The 23,939-nt window shown below is 43.3% G+C and overlaps 1 protein-coding gene across 1 annotated transcript; it reads left to right on the top strand.

Annotated features, from left to right (window-relative positions):
* Position 1: 1 nt before the first annotated feature.
* On the top strand, positions 2-23,341 carry LRRC66 (leucine rich repeat containing 66). The gene is made up of 5 exons (XM_004764951.2): positions 2-385; positions 2,365-2,862; positions 14,540-14,709; positions 19,412-19,601; positions 20,895-23,341. The coding sequence occupies exons 1-5, from the start codon at positions 208-210 to the stop codon at positions 23,102-23,104; spliced, it is 3,246 nt and encodes a 1,081-aa protein (XP_004765008.1). The 5' UTR covers positions 2-207; the 3' UTR covers positions 23,105-23,341.
* The last annotated feature ends 598 nt before the right edge of the window (positions 23,342-23,939 follow it).

Genomic DNA, 23,939 nt, shown 5'->3' with positions numbered 1-23,939 from the left:
CTCTGGTGGGTTTCTGCTTAATCATACAAACATGATAGATTTAACTATAGCTTGAGTCTACTTAAATACATTGGTGTTTACGTAATCCATCTGGAATCCTAGAGCTCATCATTCGAAGCTGTATGGTTGCTATTTGGATAGTCCTATCCTCTGTGCATTGCAGACTGTCTCTCTCTAGTGTCTCTTCCCTCCGTGTCGCAGGAGAATATGCACACTGTCACTGTGGCAAGAGGCCAGAACCTGGAAGATGAAAGGGCGAAGGTTTCCAGGGGCAGGGAGGCTCCAAGGGCAGATGGGTGGAGCTTTAAAGGCTCAGGTCTAAATCCCCACCCACCTGGCTGTATCCAGACAGAGACCCATTTGAGAACTACCCAAGGACCAGAAGGTATGCCTTAGAAACTGCTACTGTTGTTGTGTTCTTCCTATACCTTATCAAACATACCTTCTGCTTTCTTCTAATTGTTTTAACTTCCCTTTTATAGAAGAATGGCCTCTTGGTTTCTGTTGTACTTTCTGTTTTTTCTAGAGCCTTCCTATCTCACTCTCTGACACACACACCTCCAGTATCTCGGCTTCCTCATACTTAGGCTTGAATGTGTCCATTTAAAGACTGACATTTTACCTAATTGTTTTCCAGTTTCCTTAGAAAGTTTTTCTAGAGTTCTCAGGAGTTCTTTACCTAGTACATGAAAGTCTGTATACAGTACGCATAATTTTTCTTTACAAATCAGTGTCTTTCATTTTAAGACAAAGTTATCTAGCTTTTTGAACTCAAATTTATTAGTTAACATATAAACCTCAACTTAAAAAGAACCAGGTCAGTGAAAATTTTTAACATGCTCCCAATAAGTATTTGTCACTCATATGTTTCTCTTCAGTACTGCAGAATAAGGTGCCTGTGAATGACCGTGTTCTGGGATTGCTCATATTGTTACATTCACAAGGTCTACACTTGTATTTATGATGATTGCGGCTTTGAATATAGAGACAAATATCCTTCTGGCTGGACAAGTTAATTCAATGTCTGGTATTGTGTAAGAAGTACGCCATCAAAATAAATCACTGCTCCATGCTGTAGGGTACCGTTACGGTTCGTGGACACATGTACCTCGATTTAGGTGCCCTTTAAAATGTAGGAGAGTTGACCTTGTATAAAACCAAAGTTTAAAAGTTACATGTTTCATTTCATTCACTCCGTGCACTTATTTATCCAAACAGGATAGCCTTGGGACAGACTAGAGACTATTGAAAATATAAAACATGGGGAGAAGGGAGAGGAATTATATATATATATATATGTAGTTCTTCTAGTCATAAAAAAAAAAAAAGAGTCTCTTGTGAATGGATCTCTCTCTATATATATATACACACACACACATCTATATTTGGAAATATGTGAAATATATATATTTGGAAAACATGGCCCTTCTGGGAACTTACAGCCTTTTGGGGAGTTTACTATCCATTTTCTTTGAAAATTTTTGTGTATACACATTTAGCCATTGTAGATACTTACTTTAAAATTTTCAATTGCTTCTCAAACTTTGATGAAAATGATACTTGATATTTATGTATCTCATTAAATCCTGATGGTGCTGATGCAGAACATCATTTTTATAACCCATTTTGCTTATGTTGTGTCTAAATTTCAAAATTTAAAGTCACAAAAAATGTAAATTTAATTTAATTTTTTAAAAAATCAAGAGTCTCCTTTGTGAGTTGAACTTGCCCTTCATATAGTTCATAGTTTAGTGTAACTGGATGGCTTGTCACTCACATAATAAACCACATAGCTGATTACAGGTTGTAGATAAGCATAATAGACTTTGCTCAGTACTAATGACCAGCAAAAAAACAGAAGTCTTTAATCTTGGTAGGTTTTCCTCCAAAGCAGACTGCACGGTGAGTATACTTGGAATAACAGACACAGAGGTGAGGACCAAGTGAATATTTTCTAGAAAATCAGAGGAGTTATTTCTTTAAATTGTGACATAAATGTAATTGCATACTATAGCTTTACCATTTTGTTAAAGCCTTTGAGAGAGAGAGAGAGAAATCGAGTGTGGTTGGGGTGGGGAGGAGGGAGAAGAGGAGGGAGAAGAAGCAGCAGACTCCGAGCTGGGATTGGGACCTGAGCCTAAGGCAGACACTTAACCGATTGAACTACCCAGGCACCCCATAGCTTTACCATTTTTAAGCTACATTTTAATGCCCCAAGTTCTAAGAAATCAAATGCACTTAAATTGACAATCAAGGCAAAATAATTTTCCTAAACCTTAAATTGAAATTTGAATTTTCTGCTTCTTCGACATTAATTGTCACATACATTATTTTGAATAAGGCCATTCATTTTCCTTTCTCTAGGCATTATGAAAAACCTACATTTCCAAGTCCTAACAATGCTAACAGGTCTTTATTTTACTGGAACAATGACAAACCCATCCAGAAAAGGCAGTATTTTATTCAGTTCGGAGTGTCAATGGAATGGACATCTTCTGACAAACTGTTCTTTTACTGGAAAGCATGATACCCGTGCGGACATGCCCCGGGCAGCGGCCACACTGGATGCAAGTGCCAGTTTCCTTAGGGATCTCATACAGTCTCGCGTGAGAAAAGACCGGAATATAAAACATCTGGACCTCAGTAACAATCACATTTCGAACATCAGCTTAAGCCCTCTTGCACACTTCCACACTTTGGAAATACTAAACCTCAGCAACGGTTCCATTCGCTCGCTCTCTCTGGATCTACCCAGTGCCAAGTCCTCATGGGGGAAATGCCACAGAAGCAGCGGCAGGCATGGGCTTCCGTTTCTAAAGTTGTTAATTCTTCAAAGAAACAAACTCACTGACATTCCCAAGGGTAAGTACGATTTTAAGAGATGGGCTAGCCCCGAGAAACAAGGAGATGTTCTATGCCTGTAAGAATCCCATGTTTGTTGTCAGTTTTGAGGAAATTGCTAAAAGTAAAGCAGTTTCATCAGGACAGATAAATGAGTTTCTTAGCGGAATTTCAAGTTAAAATATGTGGAATTCATAGCCAATGCAATTGAATCTCTCATCATTATAACTTACATTAATGTAATAGAGCTTTGTTGACAGAGACTAGGAAGTATTTAAGTGCTAAATAATCATGACTTCAGATTATCTACATTGATTATCATATATTTGTTATTAAATATAGGAAGTACTAAGAAATAACTAGTTTATATGTTTTCAGTGTATAGCACAATTCCAATTAAGTATGTTGCCATATTTATAATTTTTGTTTTCTTAGAATACGTTTTGCATCAGCTTGGAGGACAATGGTGTCCTCCAAGTGTAGACGAGAAATATGCTAAAGTTGTATGATCACTATGTAAACTTTCTCATTATCAAATCAAAATCAGAATTCTTTATCCTGGTTTCTAACAGGATACTCCACATATCCTGTTGTTTAATAAATTCTCATGGCTTCTGGCATTCAGTAATCCACATGTTGGACCTCCTTAACTAATCACCAATATTTTATTAAGAAAATATATCAGATTCATAATCTGCAACTTCCTTTGCCTTTTTTAATACCCAGGAGTGCCAGACAATTTCCTTTCCTTGTTTATTTTTAGTCTTGGTCACTATTTGCTAAGTACTTACCTTATATGAGACATTCTGCTAGAAAAAGAAAATGTAAGGATATTGTCTTTTTTTCTCCATCCCAAGTTATGCGTATTTCGTTTTTTTCTTATTTTCCATTCTTTCCTTTCATATTTTTATTGTTTTCCTTTTTCCCCAGCCTTTGGTCTTGTTTGAAGCATCATTTTGGCAATAGCCTGCCAGGTGAAGGAATGACTATCCCAGTCATCAGATCAACAGAATTATGTGGGAAAGGGAAGAGTCTTCCCTCCCTAAGCTTTTTCATAAAAGCAATGTGCAGGATTTTCAGTGTGAAGTATAAACTAATTGCACCTTATTTGATAATTTTTATCGTATTCTTATTTTTAAAACCCTGCTGTTTGTAGAACATTAGTAATTTAAAAAAAATTTAAAGGAGAAAACTTTTAAGTCCTTCATGTTATACAGTTGACCTTGGTACAGATCTACTTATATATGGATTTCTTTTTATAAGTACTACAGAACACTGTAAATATATTTTCTCTTCCTTACAATTTTCTTAATAACATCTACAGTATATAATACATACAACATACAACATATTTGTTAATTGACTTTGTTATGGGCAAGGCTTCTAGTCAAAAGCAGGCTTTTAGTAGTTAGGGGGAGCTAAAGATATATGTAATTTTTTTTTTTTTAAGATTTTATTTATTTATTTGACAGAGAGAGATTACAAGTAGGCAGAGAGGCAGGCAGAGAGAGAGAGGAGGAAGCAGGCTCCCTGCTGAGCAGAGAGCCCGATGTGGGACTCGATCCCAGGACCCTGAGATCATGACCTGAGCCGAAGGCAGCAGCTTAACCCACTGAGCCACCCAGGTGCCCGATATATGTAATTTTTTTACTGTGCAGGGGATCAGCACCCCTCCATCCTGTGTTGTTCAAGGATCAACTGTATATATTCTTTAAGTCTATTCCTCATGTCTATGTGCATATTTTTCTTTCAAAATTGGATCATACTTTCCATAATATTTCATAATTTGTATTTTCATGTCACAGTCCATTTTGAACATCTTTCTATAATTAAGCAATCTCATAAATAGTATTTTATATTATTGAATAGCTTTGATATATACATACATTATAACTGGGTTAATCAAACAACATTTAGACTACTGCCACTTTTTTGCTATAACTCTGTGATGATCATCATGGTAGCTACACATATGCATATGATATAACATAATTTTAACTAGTAGATATGAATTTCAATCCATAAGTTCAAGTGTACTAGAGAAATAACCTTCTGATGTCTATACCCCAACATAATTTCTGATTCTGAGCTCGCATTCTAGTAGACTCAGTTAGGGATGGGGTGTGAGATGCTTGTACTTAGTATCAGTCTTCCATTAGCTTTCCTCTGCTTTTCCCCAAATTTGTACCACAGCTCTAGAATCTTATACCCTGACAAGGCATCAAAGTGTGCATGTGCATGTGCATGTCTCTGTGTGTGTGTGGGCACGCGCACACGTGCATGTCTGTGTGCGTGTCTCTCTCCGTCTACGTGTGTCCCCTACCAACCCTGCCAGCCAGAGAACATTTCTTTTCAGTTTTTTAGTTCGAAGAAAATTCTTCACATTTTTTTGTTTCTTCAAAACACTCTGTCTAGATCTAGAAATTCCTTTCATCTAAAGGTTTAGGCCTTTGGAAACAAAAGCCAGAAAGACTTGTAGACTCCTCTGTTTTCTGCCTTGCCCTGTGCCTCCCCTGGCGTAGTTAACACAGAGCCTCCTTTCTGGTTGAATGGGGAGAAATGGAAAAAGAGACATAGAGATAAAAGAGCAATATGTCAAAATAATCTCCCATCACTTAACTTCTCTCCTTAAGGCAGATGTATTCCCCAGAGCTAATTGGAGTTCAGAGGGACTACAATACCATTTAAGGACCAAACACCCCTATCCTATAAAATGCATATACAACCCCATCTTTCTTTTCCAAGTTGAATTTCTGCCTCCCCAAAAGATCAGAAAAAATGTTACACTTACAAAGGAGAAGAAAAGGTGATGAGCCAGTCATGTATCTGAAACTCCATTAGAACTCTAGCAGACGAAACCGTAGAGAGATGAATGAAACCAGCTGATAGTGGGAGGCCAATGTAAGCTCTGAATCTAACTGGACATAATTCAGAGCTCTTTTATCCGTAGCATTTTGTGACTTGGATTATTTTCCTCTAATCGCCCTATCCTTCAGCTGAGCCCGCCTGTAACATCCCTTTGCCATTCCACGATTCTGTGACCGTCGCTCAGTCACCCTGACTTTGAAATCCCATTTTGGAGGGGGAAACCCGGTAAAAGAAAGGGCGATGCTGCCGGGAGTACCTTTCTATTTCCGACCCTCCCTTTGTTCTTTGATTCCTTTGTTCTAAGCCTGGGTAAAGGCAGCATCTGGGGGCCCCTGGCTGGCTCAGTCGGTACAGCATGCTGCTAATTATCTTGGGGCTCTGAGTTTGAGCCCCACATTGGGGGTACAGTTTACTTTAAAAAAATTTTGGTTACAAAGGTAACATATTGATAATATAATATTTACTCATAGAATTGTAGTGAGGATTCAAGGAAAAATGTATTTCTTTTTTTTTTTTAAGATTTTATTTATTTATTTATTTGACAGATCACAAATAGGCAGAGAGGCCTACAGAGGGGGTGGGGGAAGCAGGCTCCCCGCTGAGCAGAGACCCCCCCCCCAATGCGGGGCTCGATCCCAGGACCCTGAGATCATGACCTGAGCCGAAGGCAGAGGCTTAACCCACTGAACCACCCAGGCGCCCCAGGAAAATGTATTTCAAGAACCTACTGGAACATGGCCTTTGGCATAGTAAATGGTAGCTATTAAAATATGGGAAAAGTACTTTGTATACATGTAAAGTACTTTGCAAATATTAGTTATTTTTTTCTGTCTTGGCACAAACTGAGAATAGCAGTCTATTTAGAAACAAATTATCAATTCGGTTTTGTCTGAATCTCAAGTTATCTTCTAAAATGTTCAATAGCTATTGCAGTGTGGAAGGCCTGGCCCACATAATTCATGAGCTGAAACTCACTTGTGTCTGCCTGTTTATAGAAGTGCTTGCGTTCATCGAAAATAATAATAAATCAGAGATTCTCACAAAGTAGCAATCAAACAACCGGCCTTGTAACACATGTGTGCTTTTTTAAAAATTTTTTTATAAACATATAATGTATTATTAGCCCTGGGGGTACAGGTCTGTGAATCGCCATAACACTCACCATAGCACATACCCTCCCAATGTCCATAACCCCACCCCACATGTGTGTTTTTATAAATCCTGTCTCACGTCTTCAAGCAGTGACAGCTTACAGAATCCATGAAAAGTCGCTTTCACTCGGGAAGACCCACCTTTGCAGGAGCAGAAGCTCACACTGATTCACCCAGACTCAACTGATCCCCTGTCATCAGAGTCAGCTGTGATGTCACCAACAAGCTTCCCGTTGGGGAAACACCCAAGAGAAGTGCCAGCCAATGCAATTTAACTTTCTGATTCAATTCCACCTTGCTCCCAGATCTTTGGAGTACAGTGTTAATAGCAGAAAAATCAGTTTTCAAACAATGGGATCAATCTCCAGTTCAGCTATCCCACAAGCAGTATTTTGGAGTGCCCATAGAGTACCTGGAAATGCAGAAGGACCAACATCTTCCTGGGATTCCAATTAGGTTGACAGACCAAAAACTTAACACATTAAGTTCTGGAAACCAAGAGATAAATGTGTTAAAATGAGACAAAATAATACCTGTCTTTTGAAACTGGTGGAGGGAAAAAAACAAAAAACAAAAAACAAAAAAAACATAACTAGTGTATGGTAAAAACAAAAGTATGTTATAATCTGTTTCATATTTCTTCCCGATTGCTGTTGAATTATGGAAATACCAATAAGCTGTATTTTCAAAACCGGGTCAGGTTCTAAAATAGCCACATGAATGTATGTCAGTAAGCTAAGAGGGCCTGGTGTTTGGCTCACCTATATAAAACTGACCACCTTGAGGGCTGACCTAATGAATAAAATATCTTGTCTACGACCATTTCAGACTCTTTCAATTCTCAATACTCTTTGAACTTAAAGCCATAACTCCCTGAATATCATTGTTCTATGTTATCAGATTATCACTCTTAGGAGAGCATTTAAGAAGTTCATAGTCCAGGGGCGCCTGGATGCCTCAGTGGGTTAAGCCTCTGCCTTCAGCCCAGGTCATGATCCCAGGGTCCTGGGATCAAGCTCCGAGTCAGGCTCTCTGCTCAGCAGGGAGCCTGCTTCCCTTCCTCTCTCTCTGCCTGCCTCTCTGCCTACTTGTGATCTGTTTGTCAAATAAATAAATAAAATCTTAAAAAAAAAAAAAAAAAGAAGTTCATAGTCCAAAGGAACATTCCTAAGGCAATTTAGTGTCTGGGTGTACCCTCTATGGCCTTTCTTCTAAGAGACACTGAGACAATTTCTTAGAAATAATAAAAATGCCTCTGGCTGCTTCAATGCAAAAACTAATCAGATTCCTGCCTCCTCTGGCTTGTGTGATCATCGGAAAACAGTTCAATAAATAATTCCTTCTCCACAAAAGTGCCTCCATATTTTCCTCCCGATGTTCAACTCCCCTCTCTGGAAACATGGAATCTACCTTCCGATGGCCACGCCCCAGCTGTCACTGCCTCTCCCCACTTCTTTTGTTCACCTGAGTACCCTCTCAACATTGATTCGCCATGCAAAATTTTTAAAAGAACACATTTCCCCATTGAGAAACGCACCCAAGTACTGTGGAAAATTTGCTCAAATTTCCCAACCCTACTCTGGGAGACCCTAAGCGAACAATGTCATTTATAGGACTCCACCAGTTCTCTTAATAGAATTAAACCTTAATTCTCTGAAATTGGAAATAGATGGAAATTTTTCAGGTAGGAGCTATAACTGAACTTAACCGTCTTAATTCTTTTTTTTTTTTTAAAGATTTTATTTATTTATCAGAGAGAGAGAGAGCAAGCACAGGCAGACAGAGTGGTAGGCAGAGGGAGAAGCAGGCTCCCTGCTAGCAAGGAGCCCGATGTGGGACTCAATCCCAGGATGCTGGGATCATGACCTGAGCTGAAGGCAGCTGCTCAACCAACTGAGCCACCCTGGCGTCCCAACAGTCTGAATTCTTATCTGCAGAGTTTACCTTCCTCTTGGGGATCTTAGCTTGATATTATGAAGGGAGTCAAATAAGGGGGTATCCTCGTAACTCTCTGCCTTCAAAGTCCCTATTCCCACCCCCACCCCCACCCCCACCAACCCATGCTTAGAATGTTCTGGTCCCATTCTTCTTATTTACCCTTATACCTCTTATATTACTCTATTTACCTGTTAACTGACCTTAAACAAGACACTTAACCTATACAAAGCTGCCTGGTTCTTATTTTTAACTGAGGATGATGGCGTATACGGGGAGGTTATGAGGGTTAGCGACAGTGCTTGTAAAAACTTTAACACGTAGAGTGATGATACATGTGAAACATTTCTCACAGCATCTGGTACATAACAGGTGCTCGAACAATGTCAGCTCCCCTCTAGTGCCTTTTGATCATCCTGAGTCTCTAATTCTCTGTTCCCCATCCCAGTCTTTGCTGTGATGGTCATTTCTGTGATCTGAGGTACAATGGGTGATTTCCATTCTCTTTCTGCAAAAGTTCAGAGTTCATGTGAAGTTCAGAATACCCATCAACTATCTTGTTGTTGGTTAGACTTCTGGAAGTCTGAACATTATCAGAGGCCCCCGCTCGTGTGTCTGCTTTGCACTCTTTGATCTGTCCTTTGACTCACTGAACCACACTGACCCATGAGACCATCACCACTGTTGGATAATGAACTGGCTGCATCCCCAAAGCTCCTCATGCCCTTTATGATTTATCCTTCCCACCCATCCTCTCCCTTCAGTAACCAATGACCTCCTTCCCGATACTATATATTAGTTTGTATTTTCCATAAGTTTATATTCATGCAATTATATTATATGGGTTTTTTTTTTGGTATAGCTCCTTGCATTCAGCATAATTACTTTGAGATTCATCCATGGCATTGTATGTATTAAAAGTTCATTCCTTTTCATTGCCAGAATTCATTGCATGGATATACATTTACCTGTTTGTGGGCACATTGGCTGTCTTTTTGGTTATTATAAATAAACCTGATAGCTAAAGGGATGGAGAAATATAAACCATTAAATGTTCCTGGGTGGCTCCACTGGTTAAGGGTCTGCCTCTGGCTCAGGTCATGATCCCAGGGTCCTGGGATCAAGCCCTGAATCGGGCTCCCTGCTCAGCAAGGATCCTGCTTCTCCCTCTGCCTCTGCTGCTCCCCCTGCTTGTGCTTTCTTGCTTTCACTCTCTCTCTCTCTATTTCCCTCTCTGTCAAATAAAATCATTAAAAAAATGATAAACCATTAGATAACCACTAGCCAAAAGAAAAGTGGAGTGACTATATTAATTTCAGACAAAGGAGACTTTAGAACAAGAAAACTATCAGGGATAAATAAAGCACTATATAAAGGGGATAAAGGGTCCAATTCTTGAAGAAGATGGAATAATTTTAAATGTGAATGTGCCTAACAACAGAGTGTCAAAATATGTGAGGAAATACTGACAACTGAAAAAGAAAATTTTAAAAATCCACTATAGTTGGAAACTTGCAGCACTCCCCTGCCAGTTGATAGATGAAGCCGGCAGGTAATCAGTAAGGATGTAGTTGACTTGAATATCACTATCAGTCAACTTGATTCAACTGGCATGTATGGGATACTCCCTCCAACAATAGTAGAATATACATTTTTTTCCACTGTACATGAAACATTTACCAAGACAGACCACATTCTGGGCCCATAAAGCACAACTTAACAAACTTGAATAAAAAACAGAAAGCATGCAAAGTATGTTCACAGATTACAATGGAATTAAACTGGAAATCAGCAGCAGAAGTTCCAAATCCCTGGAACTTAAACAACACATTTCTAGATAACACATGTGTCACAGGAGAAGTCTCAAGAGGGATTTGAAAATATTTTAAGCTAAGTGAAAATGAAAATTCAGTCTATCAAAATTTGTGAGATATGGCAAAAGCAGCAGTTCAAGGGAAATGTATAGCATTAAAAGCATCCACTGGAAGATAAGTCTAAAATCAAAAACATAAGTTTCCACCTTGAGAAATTAAGTAAGAGCCATGTGTGCCTAAAGCAAGCAGAAGAAAAGAAATAATAGAAATTGCAGAAGTAATCGATGAAATTTAAAACAGGAGAAACAATGGATAAAATCAACGAAGCCAAAATGTGTTTCTTTGAAAAAATAAAATAAAATTGATAATTCTCTAAACCAACCAAGCCAAACTAACCAAGAAAAAAAACTTAAGAAGACACAAACTGCCAGTATCAGAGATGAGAGAGGGATTATTGCTACTGTTCCTATCAACGTCAAAAGAATAATGAAACAAAGTCTTTGTGGTGATACATGCTTTCATTTCTCTTGGGTAAATTACCTAGGCAGACAAGGCCTGAGTTGTATGTCAAGTAGATGTTTAACTTTTGAAGAAATTGCCAGTGTTGTATGCAGTGGTTGTATCATTTTAAATCCCCACCAGCACTGTGTAAGGATTTCAGTCGTCCTACATCCTTACCCATACCAGGTATGGGCCATCTTTTTAATTTTAGCCATATATCGTTGTGGTTTTAATTTGGATTTCCCTAGTGACTATTGATATTGAATATCTTTCTGTGCGCTTATTTGCCATCCGTTATGTCTCTAATGATGTATATAAATCTTTGGCCAGTGTCTATTTTTTTCTCTTCTGCATACAAGACTTTTCACAGATATGTGATTTGTAAATATTTTCTCTCCCAGTCTGAGGCTTGAGTATTTTTTTTATTTTAATAATGTCTTTCACAGAGCAGAATTTTAAATTTTTGTGAAATACATTTCATCACTTTGTTAGTTTATAAATTGTGTTTTGGTGTCATATCTAAGAAATCTTTGCTGAATCCAAAGTCACGAAGATTTTTCTATGTTTTCTTCTAGAAGTTTTGTAACTTTACTTTTTTACATTTTATATTTTAGGTTTATGATCTATTTATATTTAGGTTAAAATTTAGGATTTTTAAAAAATATTTTATTTATTTATTTGACAGAGAGAGAGAGACAGAGAATGGGAACACAAGCAGGGGGAGTGAAAGAGGGCAAAGCAGGCTCCCCACCAAAGCAGGGAGCCCAATGCAGGGCTCGATCCCAGGACCTTGGGACCATGACCTGAGCCAAAGGCAGATGCTTAATGACTGAGCCACTCAGGTGCCCTAAAACCTAGGTTTTTACATTAGGTTTATGACAGTTTTAAAATAGTTTTAATTTTTTGTATGTGGTATGAATAACATATAGAAGTTTTTAAAGACGGGCGATTATTCCAACACCATTTATAGAAAAGACTATTTTTTCTATCCTTTTACAGGTATCCTGCTCATATTCCTATATTTAAAGCAGTTTTCTTGTAGGAATTGAATAGTTGACTCTTGAATTTTTATCCAAACTGGGAATCTTTGCCTTTTATTTGGTATTTTTAGACTGTTATTTCTATCTATCATCTTGGTATTTTTTCTATTTGTTCCTTCTGTTCTTTGTTCCCCCTTTTATCTTTTTCTGATTTTTTCTGCATTAATTGTGTATCTTTAAAATTAATCCTCTGTATTTAATCAATCCTCTTTAATTAATCTTAAAATTAATCCTCTCTATCTCCTTTGCAGGCTGACTAGCCATACTTTTTTGCTGTTGTGGTGTTATTTTGTGGTTGCTTTGGGATTTGCAATACACACCCTGACATCACAGCCTGTTTTATGTCGTGTTATACTGTTGGCCTGTAACACAAGGAACTTACAACTATATTCTTCCACCTCTTTTCTCCTGGTGTTTGTGCTCGGATTGTCATACACAATGCTACATATATATTGACCCCTACATATATATTATAAGTCCTACAGTACATGTTTACTATTTTTGCGTGTGTGTGTGTGTGTGTGTGTGTGTGTGAAATGTTCATGGTTAAACGGTAACAACTAAAAGACCTGAGCTTCAATCCCGGCACCACAGCTCCACCTACTAAGATATGGGTTAAGCTCTTAACTTCACTGCACCTAGATTTTGTTGTTGACGAGATGCTAACAATGTCCAGGGCTTTGTGATGATTTAAAGGAGATGTCTGGGAAGTGCTTAGAGCATAAAGAGAGTATACAATTAAACAGGAGTTTTGTTTTGTTTTGTTTTAAACCACATTGTTTATTTTATTTTATTTATTTATTTGACAGAGAGATCACAGGTAGACAGAGAGGTAGGCAGAGAGAGAGGAGGAAGCAGGCTCCCCGCTGAGCAGAGAGCCCGAGGTGCGGCTCAATCCCAGGACCCTGAGACCATGACCTGAGCTGAAGGCAGAGACTTAACCCACTGAGCCACCCAGGTGCCCCTAAACAAGAGTTTTTAAATGATTTCTTCCAGGGTACCTGGGTGGCTCAGTGGGTTAAAGCCTCTGCCTTCAGCTCAGGTCATGATCTCAGGGTCCTGGGATCGAGCCCCACGTCGGACTCTCTGCTCAGTGGGGGGACTACTCCCCCTACCACCACCTGCCTCTCTGCCTACTTGTGATATCTGTCAAATAAATAAGTAAAATCTTAAAAAAAAAATAAAGTAGAATGATTTCTTCCCTCCACTGAACTCCTAGGGTCCGTGTTCCATTCAAATTAAGCAACGAGACCTTACAGGAACTGTAAGAGTAGCATGCTGGAGCGTAAGGGCTCAGATAACCAGGAACTTTTTCTCATGTGTATGTCTTAGCACTCACTCCAACACGAGGATGCTGTGCTCTGTTTGTCCTCAGCACTAAGTGCCTGGCTCCTAATGTTTTGATTGAGTTGTTGTAATGATCTCTTAATCAGTTCAGCTGTTGTGAACATATGATAACATCAATGTCCGACTATTTACATTAAGTCATCATCTCTGCATAATCAATTTGGTAACGAGTACCTTGCAGACTGTAGACAAGCAATACTCCCTTCTGGAATTGAACCAACCTGTTCTGCTAAGTAGCAGCTGGTTGGAGAAACAGACGACCTATGAGGGGCACCAGGGTGGCTCAGTCGGTCGAGCGTCTGCCTGCGGCTCAGGTCATGATTTCCAGGATCCTGGGATGGAGCCCCACCCACATCGGGCTCCCTGCTCAGCGGGGATTCTGCTTCTCCCTCTGCCTCTGACCCTCTCCTGCTCATGTTCTTTCTCTCTTGCTTGCTCTCTCTCAAATAAATAAATAATATCTTAAAAAAAAAAAAAGACACAAACTGCGAGAACAGAGCAGAAGGGAGTTGGGAAAATGCAGGGCATCCTTATGAGACTCTTGTGGGAAATCGGGTTTGGAATTCGGCTCTGACTGGCACCTACTTCCCAGCCTTTGTGCTCTGTGCCAAATGGGCCTCCTGGTTAATCTCTGGATACAAAAACAGAGACTAAAACCCAAGTAAACAATTTTGCCAGAAAACAAAACCTCGCTACACATATTACCTGTGAAAAATAAGCGAATGCCTAGATGTGTTACAGGACCAACAAGAACTGTGGAGTGTTACTACCACTGACCAATCAGTTCATCTCCCTCCCGGCCTTTTTCCTCTGCTTGCTCAGAACATGTGTATCTGTCTGCGTGCGCCTCTTTTCCCTCCAGGAACGCTGGAATCATACTCTGGGCTGTCCTGCAACCCACGGTGAATCCTGGTCTGCTGCACCGCTGAGCCGGCCCTCCACGGACAGCCCCGCAGGGTGTCCCCATGGTTTCACCGCGATCAACAATGGTGCAGTGAACATCACCCCCTGGATATTTTAATGTGCTTTTTTCTCTTAACAGGACTTCGGAACCTGAAATCATTACAGAGTCTGGACCTGTCGTTCAATGAGATAACGCAGATCGGTCCCTCGGACCTCCGGAACTGCCCGCGGCTGGAGAACCTTTACTTAAAAAGCAACAAGATATTCAGGATTCATCCAGAAGCCTTCAAGGACCTCAAGAAGTTACAGGTTATAAAGTGACTTTTAGAGGATTTCCAATACGCAGGCAGCTGGACAATTACATTAGAATATTTCTGCCAGAGAGTTTCTCCGCACCCAGGAGTGCAGGCTATTAGTCAAAAACTAGAAGCCTATTTTAAGGCTCAGCCGAAATTGCTGAAGTCTTTCCCTTGCCTCAAAATCAAATGCCTCAGTCATAGACATGAATTTCACTCGAACATAATACTCAGCCGCAAGAATTGGCACATTATTTTTCTAAATCAAATTAAACCCAACTTCCCATTTCCACTTAGCCGTTGGCAGGAAATTCAATCTCGGTGATCCCTGAGGCTTCCACCCTGAGCTGCAGGGTGGGGTCACAGGTCCCCGGGGCCTGCACAGTCTGGAGCACTTGAGGCCGCTCCTCTGAGCCACCTCTGGGCGATGCTGAGCAGCCTTGGATGGAACATTGTGGGGCCCTGAAGGCCAGTTGCTTCCAAACCCACACGGGGCATACATAATAAAAATAATCATAATAACAGCCTATACTTGTAGAATACTTACTACGTGCCTGTCTCTCAGGCACCTTGCAGTAATCTCATAATGTGCTGACAGCTGTGAACGGAAAGGCACCCCCAACCCCCCAACCAAAGCCCTGATGGGGCTTGGCCACTGCAGCCCCTGCCTCAAGCTCTCTGCTCCAACCCTCCCCACTCTTGGTGATGGGTGGGGGGCGGATTACAGTCTCCCTTCGATGCTCCTTTAGAAAGGCCAAAGGGCTTCCAGTGGGACACCTCCTGAGGTCTTAGGGAAAGATTCAGTCCCCCATACCCTCCATCACAGACCCTCACTTTTTACACAGCCCCGCATCATTTCGTAGAAACAAACTGTGAGCCCCGTAGGCAATTTTAGATGCTCTAGTAACTAGATTCAGGAAGTAAAAATAAGCAGGTGAATTTCGTTTAGTAATATATTTTTTAACCCAGTATCCTCAAATATTATCTTTAACCCATGTAACCAATATACAGATCATTAACGAGATATTTTACATTGTTGTTCATGCTAAGACTTCAGAGCCTGGCGTATATTATCCGTACCCACAGCCCAGTGGGATGAGTCACATTTCAGTGCTTGAAAGCCGTGTGTGGCTAAAGGGCCATCATACTGGAGAGTATCGACATAGCTGATTTTTCCCAGTTTTATGAAAAGTGTTATGCAAGTATAGATGGGAGACAAAATTCCAGCTACCACCTGTCAGCCGGGGCCCCCCAGGTCCCTCCTCTACTGAAAGGAGGTGAGTGAGGCAGCGGTGAGGTCGGTGGGCTCTGGGCTCAGCTGCCCGGGTTGAGACCTACCTAGCTTCTGCCACATTGCCGCCACGCAATCTTGGGCAAGTCACCATATCTCTCTGTGCCTCAGTTTTCTCAGGTAACGTCATTCCTTTCTGATAGAAGTTCGTGAGATTTCAATGTTTTGATGCACATAACATGTCTTGAATGTACTTGGAATATAGCAAGGTCTTTCTGAATGAAGACTGCATAGAGAAATTCGAAAGTGGCCACAGCGCCCCACTCTCTGAACATACAAAACTGTGCCACTTCTTGCTAAAAATCCTTCTAAGCGTTCCCAACAAGGGCTGGCCCCTGCCTGCCTCTCCAGCCTCGTTGCCCAACACACTCCCTTGCTCTCTTGCTTCTTCCTCACTGCTGAAATCATTTCGTTTTAGGTATCGTTCGTTGTTAGTGCCTCATCCTCATAATCTCTTTGAGGACGGACATCGTCATCTGTTTTGCTTTCTAGCGCTCAACATATGTCTAATTCATAACGTGTATCTAAAAACACTTGCCGAACAGACGAATGGATAAACTAACGATGCTCATGAATAGGAAGGTCACAAATTACTACCAAGTTGGTCGTCCAAAACCACACACATACTGTCTCACAAAACATTCTGATCTGGGGGGTCAGGAAGCCAGGCAAGGCCCTGGGTCCTTTGCTAAGGGTATTTCAAGGGGCCACAGTCAAGGTGTTGGCCAGGGTTGGAGACTCCCCGAAAGGTCCAGCTGGAGATGGACCCTCTGCCAAGCCAACATGGGTGTAGACAAGAGGCAGGTGTCAGTGGGCTGTGGCACTGAGGGCTCAGTTCCTTCCTGGCTGTCGGCCTCAGCCTGCCCTCAGTCCTGGGCCACGTGGGCTTCTCCATCGAGAAAAACATGACAAGCTAACACAATGTCATCATGGGAGTGACATCACATTGTTCTGCCATATTTGCTGGCTTAGAACCAAGTCGTAGGCTCTACCTCCTCTCCACAGGAGGAGATTCCTCAAGGGCATGAATATCAGGAGGCAGGACCATTGGGGACCATCTCTGCCACAGTAATTATCAGAGCAGATGAGAAAAGAGCACTTGGCAGTGCTCCCCAACGCCCCACAAATGAGTTGTTGGATCGCCTAGGAACCGCATTTCACATACTGTATACTGACTGTAAGTGTATTTGTGTGTGCAGTTGCCCTATGTCTGTTATTTCCTACGCATTTTTACCGTGCTTTGTAAGTGTTCGGCAGCTCACAGGGAAGAGATGCTACAGGCAAACTAAAAATGTTGTTAGCATAAAGCATTTAGCCCCAAGAAGGTTTTAAATCATCTGCAATTCTCGCCCAGGATCATACCATGTCTCCTTCTCCATTATCCTATCTACATGTTTGCTGATGGCTCTAAAAACAGGTTTCAGAACCTGATGAAACTATCTGGTACCAGAAAGCTAGAATATCAAAAGAGATGTTGATTTTTTTTTTCTTTTTCAGGAGAATGTATTTAGTCCTTACACTACACTCTGTGTCTTCCCACGTAGGAATCTTTCCAGAAGCCAGATCGATTTTTCAAATCATAAAGTCATCATCGTGTTTTGCTGGAATGAAATAGGTTTCACTGGCATTTCAAATTAGCATTCCTTTTCTTAAGCTTTCCCATTCTTCTTGGATACTGTGATTCGTGTAGCAACATTCGATGCCTCCCAATCTTTCTATAATGCACACCCCTTTCCAGTGATGGTGGATGGCTTTTTCTTTAGGCAAATTAGACTGTTCTGCTTTCATCTTTATTCCTCCTGAATCATTTTATGAGTTTTCTCTCCTTGCTTCAGTTTTGTTTTCGGTTCCATGGTTTGTAATATAAGACGCCGGGATGAACAAAATGCAGATGCACTAAAAGGAAAATCACTGCCTGAAACACACCGGAGTATTCCCTTCAGTTGTTGTTGGGGGGGGGGGGGGTGTGGTTCATAAGAAAGCTCTTGATCGCAGGCAAGGCCTGGCGAAACGAAGTAGTTTTTTCTCCCCCAACCCCAAGTCTCCTTCCTTTGGGAACCTTCCTTTGGGAGTCAAGACTGCTTGGTTACTCGGCACTAAAAAGGTTACCCTCACTGTCTCGGTTCCGGGAGAATTCTGATTCTACACGTGGTGGTCTTGGTCATGGTGCTGTTTGTTTGAATCAGCTCTATTTAGGAATTTATGGAACCCAAGATGCCAATGCTGTTTTTTCCCTGGTGTTTATAAAACAATTGACTTGGGTGACATTCAGCCTCTCTGGCTTTCATTCATGGCCTACTTTTTTTTTTCCCTTCCAGCAGGGTTTCCATTTTCTCTTTTATGATTTTTTGTTCTTCTACCTACCACCTGGCCCTCCCTAAGCCCCATGCTCCCCGCCCCCTGCTGCCTGCTGCTCCCGGCCTCCTCCCCCCAGCCCTTCCCTCCCAGGCAGTGGGAGCCCAGGCTCTCCAAGGCAGCATGTTCCAGAGGGAAAGGCATGCAGCCCTGGTGCTGGATTAGATCTCAGCTCTGACACTCCATTCATTCATTCCTTTCTCCTTTACTTACTGAGCACCCGCTGTGCACCAGGCCCCAGTACTAGGGGCTTTGTGGTGTGCACTGTGTGACCCAGCCCAGTTTCCTCCTCTGTGAAAAAGGGGAGGGGAAGGTCAAAGCACCCAGTAGAATGCCTGTTGCACAGCAGCACTCTGCAAACAGTAGCAAGAGCTATACCAGCTACCTTCCCCGCTGTATCATGTTATGGCCATCGCCAACTTCTGCAGGTCCCTGCTCTCTGTTTCCAGAGCCACTGAAGACTTTTTGTTCCCCAAGTTCTCCCTCATTTCTGATTAGACTAGAAAAATTAGTCATCTGGTATACACCAGTGGCCATAGATGCAGGGAAATGTACTACTACCCTGGAGATAATTGTTGATCCAAAAGATCTCACTTTGCTACTTCTCAACCACAGTTCTTCTGTGTTCTATGTTCTCATGGCCCAGGATCCTTGGTCACTTTCGAGATCACAATGCTTCCAGAAATTCTAGACCTGGTATCTAATTCTAGACCTTGAAAATCACAGGGAGTCTCGATTTTATCTAAAAGTACAAATTACCACTCATAGGAGAGAAGGAAGAGGAAATGACTGGGTATCTGATATAGGCACCATACTGAAAGCTTTCACATGCATCTAACCATTACAACCACCCTAGAAGGGAGGCTCCTAAAAAGTGAACAGTTTTCTGAGGCTCACAGAGTTGTTAGGGGCAGAGCAGAAATTGAAACTCAGTGTTCCCTAACTGTCAAATCAGGCCTAAATTCGTATTGCCTCCATAGCAATGTAAGCAATATCTGTAACTATTGTTGATTTTGTCTCTGCATGTCTTCATTCACAGACTGCCCTAAATTTGTTTCTTTTCAAACAGGTTGTAGACCTCAGCAACAATGTTCTGACCGCCATCCTACCCATGATGGTCATTGCTCTGGCACTTCCCCATCTGGAGGTGGACTTGGCCGACAACCCGTGGCAGTGTGACTACAGCATGGCCGCCTTCCAAAATGTCATTTCTGACTCCTGGAGGAAAACGTGGAATGGCATCTGCAGCGAGTCTGTGGGTAAGTCGGTGGCGCCTCTTCTCCCGGAGATGGTGTCAGCTGAACTGAGAAAAGCCCGTGAAATAGTCAGTCTCCTTGGAAACCACGACAGTCCCCTTGAAAGCCAGAGTGTTGATTTGGGCATTTAGTCAGCCACTGGCTGTGTCACAGAAGAGTCACTGGTACCTGTCTCCCTCGGTTCATGAATGATTGTCCTCACGTGGTCAAAGAAACGTAGTTCCAGTGGCTCGGAAATCATTGGATTTGGTCAAAAACAGTAATTTCACAGGGAGACAGAGCCCCAAAATGTCACATTTTTTTATCCCAAGTCTTTTTTTTTCTTTTAAGATTTCATTTATTTATTTGAGAGAGTGTGTAAGCAAGAGCACACACAGGAGCAGGGGGAGGGGCAGAGAGAGGGGGAGAAGCAGACTCCCTGCTGAGCAAGGAGCCTGAGGCTGCTGGACCCCAAAATCACAACCTGAGCTGTTCCCAGGACCCCGAGATCATGACCTGAGCTGAAACCAAGCATCCCAATCCCAATCCTTAACAAATAACTGATCAAAAAAGGAACTTTTAAAATGCGAGACATGATTATTTAAAGGGTTTGCCTCTGAAAACACTATATGTTAACTATACTGGAATCAAAATAAAATAAAATGCATGCTAACCCTATGAAAGTATAATCCTACTTTATATGTGTGTGTCTGTGTGTGTGTGTATACACACAAAACACACATATTTCAAAACTATACTTTTCTTTGATTTATTCCCTGACATTCTCCCAAATTGCTAGACTAGGTTACTAGAGTTGAACATTCTGGAAGACTTTTGTTTGCCATTAACCATCTGGACTAAATCTCCCAACTCCTAACTGGATATGGGGCTGGGGGAGTAGGGTAAGGTTTTTTGTAATGAGTCTTAGACTCTATTCCATTCATGACTCACGACTGCCACTTAGGTCGAAAAATGGCCATGCTTACCAGGTTCCGAAGAAATCAAGATCACAGAGAAGTCTTTTTTTTTTTTTTTTCCAAGATTTATTTATGTATTTGAGAGAAAGAGCATGAGGGGGCAGAGGGGCAGAGGGGCAGGGGGAGACTCTTCAAGCAGACTCCCTGCTGAGCACGGAGCCCCACTCAGGGCTGGATTTCCCCACCCACGAGATCATGACCTGAGCCCATCATCGGTCAGTAAAGCTGCTTGCTGTCATGCAGTGTGCCCTTGAGACATAGCCAGGTGAGGGCTGAGGGGGACCCACAGAGCCTTTCCTCCATGTCCGCTCACTGTGTTTCCCCCCCACCCCGCTTGCAGGGGATGAGGAGGCATACTGGTGGACCCCCCAAAGCAGAAGTTCCAGGGAGACCCACCTTCCTCACCATCCCACGAAGCCTGTGAAAAGCCTCCCGCCCGGCAGAGCCGAGAGGCCCCCCGCAGGTGGGTTTGAGCACTCCGACACCCCAGCAGCGGTGGGCGCCCCGGCCAGCGGGAGGCCCCACCGGCGGTCCAGGTGGGCTAGGAGCCCCAGGGATGTGCCCGCAGCTGGCAGAAAGGGAGCCCCTTCCCAGGACCTCGCCCTGGCCGTCTGCCTGGCTGTGTTTATCACGTTCTTCGTGGCCTTCTGCCTGGGGGCTTTCGCCAGGCCTTTCATTGACAGACTGTGGCACCAGAGATGCAGACGCAAGGGGCCCAGCTCTGACCGCGCGGATAACGCGGATAACGCGGATAACGCATACTGGAATGAGGGCTTCTGCAGCGACATGGAAGCTTCAGGGAAGGCCCAGCACCGGAGGACAGATCGGCCCCTCCAAGAGCCCGCCGGCCCCCGCGCTGCTGTCATCCCCGACGGAGCCACAGGAGAGAGCAGACGGGAGCAGGGCCACCGGCGGAGCGGGGGGCTGGGCAGTGACAGCAGAGGGCCAGGAGGGGAGAAGGATGACATACGTCTGAGTGACCATGCAGCCCGTTCCGCTCCCCCAGGACGTCCGAATGCTGGTCATAACCAACGAATTCCAGCAGGACAGGATCACATCCGCAAGGAATATGTTCTCGGGGAAGTAAATTATGCGACTGGGGCCCAGGAAGGTTCTCCCCGCACGCCTCCAGGAGAAATGGCAGCTTCTCTCTCCAAAATGCAAATGCCTGTGAACGCACAGAGGGCTGGAGAGAATGAGCGGTTCCCTTTGGAGTTTTCCAAGGAAATGCAAGGGGGCGGTTACCTGAATTTGCTGGACACACAGCAGCAAAGGCTCCAGGAGACCAGCGCTGAGGAAGGGCCTCCTGCCTCCCACAGCGCAGTCCCACTCAGGGACTGGGGAGAGCAGAGCCCTGCGCCACCCATCTTTCCTCCAGGCTGGGGCCATGACCCGCAGGTCACTCCTGCTAACGTGGAACCGGTACAGAAATGGGCTCCTTCGAGCCCTCAGTATACAATGGACTGCAACTACGATTCTGATTCCGATGAAGGGTCTTTATTTACTCTAAGTTCGACAAGTTCGGAGGGTGCAAGAAATGAGACCGAAGAAGAGACTCGCGGCAGGGAGAGCCATGGAGCCAGCGAGCCCCCGGAGGATGGGGACTCAGGGGTGAGGAAGGACTATGTTACATCACTGGAGGATCCTGACGACCATATCCCCTGCCAGAGGATTCTGGAGGAGTGTGAGAATCAGGAGGATTGTTTTGCAAAACCTCTCATTTCTGGTCCAGACTCTGGTTTGTGTGAGACTCATCTGGAAGGTGCCTCTGACACGGATACGTGTGAGGGTCCATGGACCTTGCCTGCATTGCTGGGCGGTAACAGCCCCTCCAGTGATGAGCTCCCAGGCACAGTGCTCAGTGATTATGCCGCAGCTCTCCTATCGGAGACGGTAACATGGCATCACTCACTGAGAGACTTAGAGTTTTTCAATGCAGATGTCATACCACAAACACCGCCATGGCCGGCTGAAGGTCCCTCAGACCCTGACGAGAGCAACAGTCATGAAAGAGACTCAGACGTTTATAAACACGAAGCCTGCCTTCAGGAAGTAAACACAGTTCAACATGATATTCCTCTCAAGATCACTGCAGGTGAAACCTCGCAACCCGCACAACAACATTCTGAAGGGGGCCACAGGAACTCCCACCCGATGGACACCGATGCGAGCCAGGGGTTCGTATGCCCTCTGGAGGACTCGGATTCCAGAAAGGTTAGAAGCCGAACACAGGTGTTACAATCCAGTAGCGATGAGCCGACTCTCCAGGGTGAAAGAGGAGAGGGGGATTGTGCTGAAAACGGTTCCAGGAGTCAGACCCCGTCATTTCAAGAGCCCCCAGATGAACCCAGCTCACCAGGAACACGGGAGCCCATCGCTGATAGACAGGGGAGTAAATACTCAGAAGCGAACCTGCTGCAGTCAGAAACAGACCATGTTCACGTCCACGTTCAAAGGCAGACCCGGGGCCACCTGCGGGGAGCTGGCCGGCTGCACGAGGGCCTGCTCTACTACGATGCGGAACTTGAAAACCAAAGGGAACTCAAGTAACATCTTGCGTTCAGATCGAAGCCCTTAGACAGACCCAGATTTTCCATCTGGGTCTGCTGAACAATCTTCAACACATTCTGCACAGAGAACCGTACAGCTTTCTGGAGGGTGATCACCAAACTATAAAGTGACGTTTAGGGAGGGTTCAGAGGAACTCCATATTTTTTCATAAGTGATGTCAAAAGAGAGACCATTTTGTAGATGGAAATGTAAATTAAAAATCAGTCTTCAAGAAAAGAAGTGGCATTTTTTGTAAAAAGGAGAAGCTATCCTGCCGCTGTCCTTCATTCGCCCTTCCTTGGCGACCTCCAGCCTGGGCTGTCAGGAGCTGTGTTCTCCTCTGTGTATCCACCTGCTGCTCTGGCATTTTCTCCACTTCCTTCCCGACACTCCTTGTCCACCTCGGGGTGCCCTCTCAAAGAGCATTCCTCAAAGATCTAATCCGTCTTCTTCACATTCCGTTCCGCTCCCCCCCGGCCAGGCCCGCTGCTTCACAACCGGCCCCACACAGACCACGCCCACATGTGCCCCATGAGGCCCCGCCTCCCTCCCCAAGTTCCAGACTCCCATTCTCAACCCCAGTAGCGCAAATCCACATAGATCATCCCGGCACCTAAAATTCATCATTTTCCTTTACAAATATGATCTCCCACAGTCTCTTTCTTGTCCAAAAATATCATGACATCCACCCAGGAAAGAGACTAAACTTGCTGTCTTATCTCTGACTCTCTGTCATGCGTTTCCTGTATCTGAGTGACCTCTGAGCTCTACGCGGGGTGGGGGGGGGGGGAGTTCGTGTATGTCTATACAAGGAGACATTTCAATGCGGCAGTCT

The sequence above is a fragment of the Mustela putorius genome, unplaced genomic scaffold (genome assembly GCF_011764305.1).
Source record: "Mustela putorius furo isolate JIRA1106 unplaced genomic scaffold, ASM1176430v1.1 tig00000430_pilon_pilon_pilon, whole genome shotgun sequence".
NCBI classification, from domain to species: domain Eukaryota; kingdom Metazoa; phylum Chordata; class Mammalia; order Carnivora; family Mustelidae; genus Mustela; species Mustela putorius.
This window is presented reverse-complemented; position numbering and strand designations above follow the sequence as displayed.